Below are 10420 nucleotides of genomic sequence, written 5' to 3' on the forward strand. Positions count from 1 at the left end.
CGTATTATAAATATAAATACAAATAAATATTGAAATGTATATGTATTATTTTTATAGTAATATTATTATATACACATATACATGTGTATATTTGTCTAATATATATATATATATATATATATATATATATATATATATATATATATATATATTTAAATGTATATACATGTATTCATGAACATTACAAACGGAGGCTTTGGTCGTGAAGTGTCTTCACAGATTAAAAGTCTCTGGTTTCTATTCGAGGACGAAGAGTTCAGAGTTCAGAGATAAAGAGACTCGAACACTTCATGCGCTCTGAGTAATTATTACTGTGTGATGCTAAAACAAATATTGGTCTGCTCAGGATTATTAAAGAGCAGGAGGATGTTTATAAACTTCAGCACATTAAATAACTTTTAAAATAAAGTTCTGTGAGTTTTTACTGTTGAAGAAACTTCTGGAAACATTGTCATAAATGTCAAACATGTCATAAATAAATTAGATTTAGATTTAAATAAGATAATGTAAAAATCAGAATGTATTGAATCATTTAGTTTATTTCAGGGAATCTTTCTATTCATTTAATAAACAGGTTACATGTTTTTATATGTTTTGGATTCAATAACTTGGAGGAAGAAAAATGAGAAAAAGTAAACCTTTGACTTAAATATGACTCAATATGTTATTATACTCACAGACTGTAGAGCAACAAATTTAAATTAGGAACCATAAGTGCCCTAATGAACAGCAATATAACTGGCCTCAAACTGCAGTAGATGAATAATCACAGTAATAACTGAGGATGCGCTGCAGGAGGAGCTGATTCTATATGTAGAGGTGTCCGGCAGCTCTATCAGCAGATAAGAAGGGAATCGCTCCTTTTCCTAAAAAGGACCTTGACAGCCAAAGGTCCTGAATCTGCCCTCCTGGGTTCCTCGCGTCTCTTTCTTTCCTGCAGCAGTTATTTCCTAATTTGGTTCTCCGGCGTCTTTATAAATGTCTGCCTGCCGCAAGGAGTCTGCAGTTCTGCTCCAGAGACACGAGCCTTCTTCCTTCCTCGTGCAATAGACTTGTACTCTTCTGCCAGCCAGGACCCTCGCCACCGCACCATGGGCGACGCTCTGATGGCCGAGTTCGGGAAGGCGGCTCCTTTCCTGAGGAAGTCGGACAAGGAGCGGCTGGAAGCCCAGACCCGACTGTTCGATATCAAGACCCAGTGCTTCGTGGCAGACGATAAGGTGGAATACATGAAGGGACAGATCCAGAGCAAAGAAGGGGGGATGGTGACGGTCAAGAAGGAGGACGGGACTACGGTGACCGCCAAGGAGCTAGACGTCCACCCCCAGAACCCGCCCAAGTTTGATAAAATTGAAGACATGGCGATGTTCACGTTCCTCCACGAGCCCGCGGTGCTGTTCAACCTCAAAGAGCGCTACGCCGCCTGGATGATCTACACCTACTCCGGACTCTTTTGCGTCACGGTCAACCCCTACAAGTGGCTTCCTGTCTACGATGCCGAGGTGGTGGCAGCTTACAGGGGGAAGAAGAGGACCGAGGCGCCCCCTCACATCTTCTCCATCTCTGATAACGCCTACCAGTACATGCTGACCGACCGGGAGAACCAGTCCGTCCTTATCACCGGAGAATCAGGAGCCGGGAAGACTGTGAACACCAAAAGAGTCATCCAGTACTTTGCCAGCATCGCTGCAGTCGGTGGAGGCAAAAGAGACACCAGCAAGGGGACCCTGGAGGACCAGATTATCCAGGCCAACCCGGCGCTGGAGGCTTTCGGCAACGCCAAAACACTGAGAAACGACAACTCGTCTCGTTTTGGAAAATTCATCCGAATTCACTTTGGTACGAGCGGGAAGCTGTCGTCTGCCGACGTTGAGACGTACCTGCTGGAGAAGTCCCGGTGCACCTTTCAGCTCAAGGCCGAGAGGAACTACCACATCTTCTACCAGATCCTGTCCAATCAGAAGCCAGAGCTGCTGGACATGCTGCTGATCACCAACAACCCGTACGACTACTCCTACATCTCCCAAGGGGAGGTGACGGTCGCCTCCATCAACGACTCGGAGGAGCTGCTGGCCACCGACAGCGCCTTCGATGTGCTCGGCTTCACTGCGGAGGAGAAGATGGGCGTCTACAAACTCATCGGCGCCATCATGCACTACGGCAACATGAAGTTCAAACAGAAGCAGCGTGAGGAGCAGGCTGAGCCCGACGGCACAGAGGCGGTTGATAAAACGGCTTACCTCATGGGCCTGAACTCTGCCGACATCATCAAGGGGCTGTGTCATCCCAGAGTCAAGGTGGGAAATGAATATGTCACCAAAGGCCAAAGTGTGGACCAAGTGTATTACTCCCTCGGTGCTCTGGCTAAGTCAGTGTATGAAAAGATGTTCAACTGGATGGTGGTGAGAATCAACCACTCGCTGGCAACAAAACAGCCTCGCCAGTACTTCATAGGAGTGCTGGATATCGCTGGATTTGAGATCTTTGATTTCAACACTTTTGAGCAGCTGTGCATCAACTACACCAACGAGAAACTGCAACAGTTTTTCAACCATCACATGTTTGTTCTAGAACAAGAAGAGTACAAGAAAGAAGGCATTGATTGGGAGTTCATTGACTTTGGGATGGACTTACAAGCTTGTATTGACCTCATTGAGAAGCCGCTGGGCATCCTGTCAATTCTGGAGGAGGAATGCATGTTTCCGAAAGCCAGTGACCAGACCTTCAAGTCTAAGCTCTATGATAATCACCTGGGAAAGAACAAGATGTTTGAGAAGCCCAGGGCTGCAAAGGGAAAAGCAGAGGCTCATTTCGCCCTGGTTCACTATGCTGGCACGGTGGACTACAACATCGGCAACTGGTTGGTCAAAAACAAAGACCCCCTGAATGAAACTGTGGTCGGCCTTTATCAGAAAGCCTCTCTGAAGCTGCTCAGCGTGCTGTTTTCAAGCTACTCAGGAACTGACGCCGCTGACAAAGCAAGCGGCAAAGGAGCCAAGAAGAAAGGTTCCTCGTTCCAGACTGTGTCGGCTCTTCACAGGGAAAATCTGAACAAGTTGATGAACAACCTGAAGACCACACATCCCCACTTTGTCCGCTGTCTGATTCCCAATGAGAAGAAAACTCCCGGGGCCATGGACAACTGCCTGGTGATGCACCAGCTGCGCTGTAACGGTGTCCTGGAAGGTATCCGGATCTGCAGGAAGGGTTTCCCCAACAGGGTGCTCTATGGTGACTTCAAACAACGCTACAGGATTCTGAATGCCTCCGCCATCCCTGAAGGCCAGTTCATTGACTGCAAGAAGAGTGCAGAGAAGCTGCTGGGATCCCTGGACATCGACCACACTCAGTACCGGTTTGGTCACACCAAAGTCTTCTTTAAAGCCGGCCTGCTGGGGACACTGGAGGAGATGCGTGATGAGCAACTCTCTCGAATCATCACCAGGATTCAGGCTAATGCCCGGGCAATCCTTATGAGGGCAGAGTTTGCTAAGCTAGTAGAGCGCAGAGATGCCCTGATGGTCATCCAGTGGAACCTTCGCTCCTTTCTGGGTGTAAAGAACTGGCCCTGGATGAAGCTCTTTTTCAAGATCAAACCACTGCTGAAGAGCGCCGAGTCTGAGAAGGAGATGGCCAACATGAAGGATGAGTTCAACAATATGAAGGAGTCTCTTGAGAAATCAGAAGCAAGGCGGATGGAACTAGAGGAGAAAATAGTGACTCTTCTCCAAGAGAAGAACGATCTGACTCTGCACATACAGTCTGAACAGGATACGCTGACAGACGCTGAAGAGCGCTGTGAACAGCTCATCAAGAGCAAGATTCAACAGGAGGCTAAGCTGAAGGAGACGACGGAGAGGCTGGAAGACGAGGAGGAGCTGAACGCAGATCTCACAGCGAAGAAGCGGAAGCTTGAAGACGAATGCTCCGAGTTGAAGAAAGACATCGATGATCTGGAGCTGACTCTGGCGAAGGTCGAGAAAGAGAAACACGCCACGGAGAATAAGGTGAAAAACCTGACGGAGGAGATGGCTTCCCAGGATGAAAACATCATGAAGCTCACCAAAGAAAAGAAGGCACTGCAGGAGGCTCACCAGCAGACACTGGATGACCTTCAGAGTGAAGAAGACAAAGTCAACAGCTTAACCAAAGCCAAAGTGAAGTTGGAGCAACAAGTGGACGACCTGGAGGGCTCGCTGGAGCAGGAGAAGAAGCTCAGGATGGACCTTGAGCGCTCAAAGAGGAAATTCGAAGGAGACCTGAAACTGACTCAGGAGAGCTTGATGGACGTAGAAAACGACAAGCAGCAGCTGGAGGAGAAACTCAAAAAAAAAGATTTTGAGATCATCCAAATAAATTCAAGACTAGAAGACGAGCAGGTTGCTTCGGTTCAGCTCCAGAAGAAGCTGAAAGAAAACCAGGCGAGAATCGAGGAGCTAGAAGAGGAGCTGGATGCTGAGCGCGCAGCTCGGGCCAAAGTGGAGAAGCAGAGGTCCGATCTTTCCCGCGAGCTGGAGGACATCAGCGAGCGGCTGGAGGAGGCGGGCGGAGCAACATCAGCGCAGGTGGAGATGAACAAAAAGAGAGATGCTGAATTTCAGAAGCTGCGACGGGAGCTTGAGGAATCTACGCTTCAACACGAGGCCACGGCCGCCGCCCTGAGGAAGAAGCACGCCGACAGCGTTGCTGAGCTGGGCGAACAGATCGACAACCTGCAGCGCGTGAAGCAGAAGCTGGAGAAGGAAAAGAGCGAGCTGAAGCTGGAGCTGGACGACTTGTCTTCTAACATGGAGAGTGTGGTGAAGGCCAAGTCCAACATTGAGAAGATGTGCCGTACAATGGAAGACAACATGAACGAGTACAAGAGCAAATATGAGGAATCTCAGCGCGCAGTCAATGACCTGACTACCCAGAGGGCCAAGCTGCTCACGGAGAACGGGGAGTTCGGACGTCAGCTGGAGGAGAAGGAGTGTCTGATTTCACAGCTGACCAGAGGGAAGAACTCGTACAACCAGCAGGTCGAAGATCTACGCAGACAGCTGGAAGAAGAAGTCAAGGCAAAGAACGCCCTCGCCCATGCTGTGCAATCTGCTCGCCACGACTGTGATCTGCTCCGAGAACAGTTTGAAGAGGAGCAGGAAGCCAAGGCGGAGCTGCAGAGAGCTCTGTCCAAGTCCAACACCGAGGTCTCAGCATGGAGGACCAAATACGAAACTGATGGAATCCAGCGAACAGAGGAACTGGAGGAAGCCAAGAAGAAGCTGGTTCAAAGACTGCAGGAGGCCGAGGAGGCCATCGAGGCGGTGAATGCAAAGTGTTCGTCCCTCGAGAAGACCAAGCACCGCCTCCAAAATGAAATCGAAGACCTGATGCTGGACCTCGAGAAGTCCAATGCAGCGTCTGCAGTGCTGGACAAGAAGCAAAGGGCCTTTGACAAAGTCATGGCTGAGTGGAAGCAAAAGTTTGAGGAGTCGCAGTGTGAGCTGGAGGCCTCTCAAAAGGAATCTCGGTCTCTGAGCACTGAACTCTTCAAACTGAGGAACGCCTACGAGGAGTCTATGGATCAACTCGAGACGATGAAGAGGGAGAACAAGAACCTCCAAGAGGAGATTTCCGACCTCACCGACCAGCTGGGGGAGGGCGGCAGGAGCGCTCATGAACTGGAGAAGATTCGGAAGCAGCTGGAGCAAGAAAAGGCCGAGCTCCAGTCAGCGCTCGAGGAGGCAGAAGGTTCCCTGGAGCACGAAGAGAGCAAGATCCTCCGAGCGCAGCTGGAGTTCAACCAAGTGAAGTCCGACGTGGAGCGCAAGCTTGCGGAGAAAGAGGAGGAAATGGAGCAGGCAAAGAGGAACTACCAGCGGATGCTCGAGTCGCTGCAGTCCTCTCTGGAATCTGAAACCAGGAGCCGCAATGAGGCCCTGAGGGTCAAGAAGAAGATGGACGGCGACCTCAACGAGATGGAGATCCAGCTCAGCCAAGCCAACAGGCAGGCGGGAGATGCCCAGAAGCAGCTCAAGAGCCTGCAGGCGTTCCTGAAGGACTCTCAGCTGCAGCTGGACGATGTACAGCACGGCAACGATGACCTGCGAGAGAACATCGCTCTGCTGGAGCGCAGAAACAACCTGATCCAGGCCGAGCTGGAGGACTTGAGAGCTGCCCTCGAGCAGACGGACCGGAGCCGCAAACTGGCCGAACAGGAGCTGACCGACGCCACGGAGCGCATGCAGCTCCTGCACTCCCAGAACACCGGCCTGATCAACCAGAAGAAGAAGCAGGAAGCGGACCTCATGCACCTGCAGAACGAGATGGAGGAGGCCATACAGGAGAACCGCAACGCAGAGGAAAAGGCCAAGAAGGCCATCACGGATGCAGCCATGATGGCCGAGGAGCTGAAGAAGGAGCAGGACACCAGCGCCCATCTGGAGCGCATGAAGAAGAACATGGAGCAGACAATTAAAGACCTGCAGCACCGTCTGGACGAGGCCGAGCAGATCGCCATGAAGGGCGGCAAGAAGCAGCTCCAGAAGCTGGAGGCTCGCATCAAGGAGCTGGAGAACGAGCTGGAGGCCGAGCAGAGGAGGGGAACCGAGTCCGTCAAGGGGGTCCGCAAGTACGAGCGCCGCATCAAGGAGCTCACTTACCAGACCGAGGAAGACCGCAAGAACATGGCCCGCATCCAGGACCTGGTGGACAAGCTGCAGCTGAAGGTCAAGTCCTACAAACACGCCGCCGAGGAGGCGGAGGAGGGAGCCAACAACAACATGGCCAAACTACGCAAGCTGCAGCACGAGCTGGAGGAGGCCGAGGAGAGGGCCGACATCGCCGAGTCTCAGGTGAACAAGCTGAGGGCGAAGACTAGGGACGGGTCCTCCAAGAAGGGCCTGGATGAGTGAGGAGACCCCCAGAGTCCAGCAGTACAGGTGTGTGACCGCCGGCTTCTACCAACGGCTTCTCAGGGCTTTAGAGCGAACCAGGTGACATCACGTGACCACAGGCCCGCCCTCGTGTCACGTGATGTCACATGATCCCTCACGGAGATGTGGTTGAAAACTTTATATAAATATTATTATTATTGTTATTATTGTTAGTCTCCTCCTCATCGTTAATCTGTTTTGATTGACAGGTGATTCTGGACCATGTGACTGGCTCATTGAAGAGGATCCAACAGAAACATATTTATCAGCATTTATAATAGAAATAGTTTTATTTGTCTTCAATTTTCAGTTCAGATTCACTTTTAATTTTACTTTTTGATCATCGAACACATTTAAATGTATTATTGTTTAGCGACATTAAAAAGAATCAGGAAGTCAGTTGTAGTCTGTGTTATTATATATATTATAAAACATGAATATTATAAACATAAAAGTTATAAAACATGAATATTATAAAATATGAATATTATAAAACATGAATATTAAAAAACATTAATATTATAAAACATAAAAGTTACAAAACATGAATATTATAAAATATGAATATTAAAAACAGGAATGTTATAAAATATGAATGTTACAAAACATGAATATTATAAAAAAGAATGTTACAAAACATGAATACTATGAAATATGAATATAAAAAAACAGGAATGAAATAAAACAGGAATATTACGAAACATGAATGTTATAAAATATGAATGTTATAAAACAGGAATGTTTTAAATCATGTATTATAAAACAGGAATATGGTATAATATGGATATTATAAAACAGGAATGTTATAAAACCGAAATGTTATAAAACAGGAATGTTATAAAACAGGAATATCATAAAATATGAATATTATAGAAAAGGAATGTTTTAAAATATGAATATTATAAAACAGGAATGTTGTTCAACAGGAATATTGTAAAACAGGTAAAAACAGGAATATTATTATTAAAAAAAACGAATGTTATAAAAGAGGAAGATGATCAAATATGAACATTATAAAAAAGGAATGTTATAAAAAGGGATATTATAAAACAGGATAAAACAGGAATGATATACAATATGAATATTATAAAACAGGAATACTATATAATATGAATATCATAAAACAGGAATATTATAAAACAGGAATGTTATAAAACATGTATTATAAAACAGGAATGTTATAAAACAGGAATGTTATAAAACAGGAATATTATAAAACATGAATATGGTATTGTTGAGGATTGGGTTATGTAAAGTATGAGTTCTTCTCTTTTCTTTGCTTTTCTAAGTACTTTTCATTCTAAGTTCTTTTCATTTTCTCTTTATGCATTATAACTAAATTGTTTTGAGTGAAATAGTATTTTATCACGCTGCATTATAACTAAATTGCTTTATGTGAAATAGTCTTATATCACAATGCATTATAAATTGTTTTAAGTAAAATGATCTATTATCACGATGTATTATAACTAGTTGTTTTGATTGAAATAGTCTTTTTATCATGCTGCATTATGCTAATTGTTTTGAGTGAAATTGTACTTAAATATGCTGTAGTACATTCCTGTTATTTTTATGACATTTTAATGACATTTATATATGGTCAGAGTGGATAGTATCCTGTTGTAGACGGAAGACGGTCTAAATAAGGTCATAGCAGATAGTATCCTGTTGTAGACTGTGACAACCCTCCCACTCAACAGTTGGGTCCCCAGCCTAAAATGGCTGCCTGGTGGGAGTCCGCCTCCAAGAGGGTATAAAAGGCGGCCCAAGTGAGAGGTTCTCTCTCTCTCTCTCTCTCTCTCACTCACTCACTCTCAATCAGCAGGACCTGCTGCACCAGCCTTGGTTGTGTGAATTGTTTGTGTACCTGAGAATAAACAGGGTTTTTGAGTTGAAGATCTAAGCGTGGCCTCCCTTTTTGTTGCCAGCCGTGAGCCAGGCGGCAACAAGACGGAAGACGGGTCTTAATATGGTCCTGTTGTTTATCAGCTGACCTTGAGTAGCTTTTGCAGCTGCAACCACAAAAACATGCTAATGAGGGTGTGACCAAGGTCAAAGCAGATTGTAATCACATGCATATGTTACTCCCACTATGTCTTCACAGAGATCTTCCCACGCACTTGCCTATATATACTGTGATAACTGCGCACTTATTCAGTTCCTCTTGGGCTCTGTCCCTGAGATGGAACCACTCGGTTTGAGAAATCAAACCAAGACTTTCTTACACTTGTGATTACTAGTAACTGTTTCTAAGAGCTGCAGGGAATTCCTCCAAGACAAAAAAGAATCAGTTATGGTACTGTGTGTATAATAACTCTTGTTGAAATAAAATGTATACTCTCAAATAAGAGTGTAGAACTCTACTCAAAGGGGACTCCCGTTTAATGGAATAAGATAAATTCCAGGTTTTTCAAGACGAAGAAGGTAACACCGGGCCGAGACCATTGTCAAGGGAACACAATCCAGCACGATCCTGCCTCGTTTCCAGATCCAGACATATGTAAGTAATCGTTTGGGTTTCACTGTGTGTAAAACGGTTCATCTTCCTTTCCTATTAGAGCAAACAGTTCGGTGGAGACGTGGCTCAATAGTGCAGGTAGGCCACGGGGAAGCCAAACGAATGGGGGTTTTAACATCCGTCATTGTCTCTATAAATTGTATTCGAAAGCAAATTGAGAGGGAAACCTCAGGGTTCTAATACGGGCCCTCCTTACACAGCTGGCGTAAGGAGTAGGCGCTCCCCCTAGGTTCTGACCAGGTCAGGGCCGGTACCGTTTCATGGCGCTCAACGTGGGGCTTTAGGTGTAGTGTAAGTTGATGTACTGAGGGGTCAGAACAAATAGGCGAACCTAGCTAAAGCCCAGAGACACGAACCTACGTGAGAATCTAAAAAAAGATTGGTTGAGGACAGAGTGGTTTAAATACAGAACCCTCATACCAAGGTTAACCAAAAACTCTTATCTCTTATTACCGGTCGGGTCTACTAGAAAATTGTACAATTATAGTTGGCGACTTGCGCACTATACCACTGGGTCAAGGACCGTATGAATTCTGAATGGGGTGGGTCACAGAGCGGGGATAACGCCCGAATGTTGTACGGTTGTCTAGTGGACTTGACTAATGGGGAAACCCTACATCTTCTACATCAAGTTAGGCTAAAACAAAAAGAGCAACAATGACGGAAGATATTTGTACCTTGTCTCGATTAGCCATACGGAAGTCCTCTATGGCCATGAGGCTAGCATAGCTATGAAAACAACTGTAAACAGTGCTGTGGATGCTATTAAGAGAATAATAAGAGGCCTTATTATTGTCATATGCACGGCCACAGGTGTTATAATATCTGCCTTTATGATATGGAAACTTTTGGAGTTAGGCCTGAGACGCTGCTGTCAGCAGAAACGAAACTCTAAGACAGGATATCAGAAGATCACTAAACAGAAGTAAAAGGAGAGACTGACCCTCGACTAGGGTTGTCACGATACCAAAATTATGACTTCGATACG

At 46.0% G+C, this 10420-nt stretch overlaps 1 protein-coding gene across 1 annotated transcript; it reads left to right on the forward strand.

The window, feature by feature from the left end:
• Window positions 1-1091: 1091 nt before the first annotated feature.
• On the forward strand, window positions 1092-6893 carry myh6 (myosin, heavy chain 6, cardiac muscle, alpha; the record flags this gene model as incomplete). Its single annotated transcript, XM_079215009.1, has 1 exon — window positions 1092-6893. The coding sequence occupies one exon, from the start codon at window positions 1092-1094 to the stop codon at window positions 6891-6893; it is 5802 nt and encodes a 1933-aa protein (XP_079071135.1).
• Between the last annotated feature and the right edge of the window lie 3527 nt (window positions 6894-10420).

This window comes from Taurulus bubalis (assembly GCF_910589615.1).
Source record: "Taurulus bubalis genome assembly, chromosome: 3".
NCBI lineage: Eukaryota > Metazoa > Chordata > Actinopteri > Perciformes > Cottidae > Taurulus > Taurulus bubalis.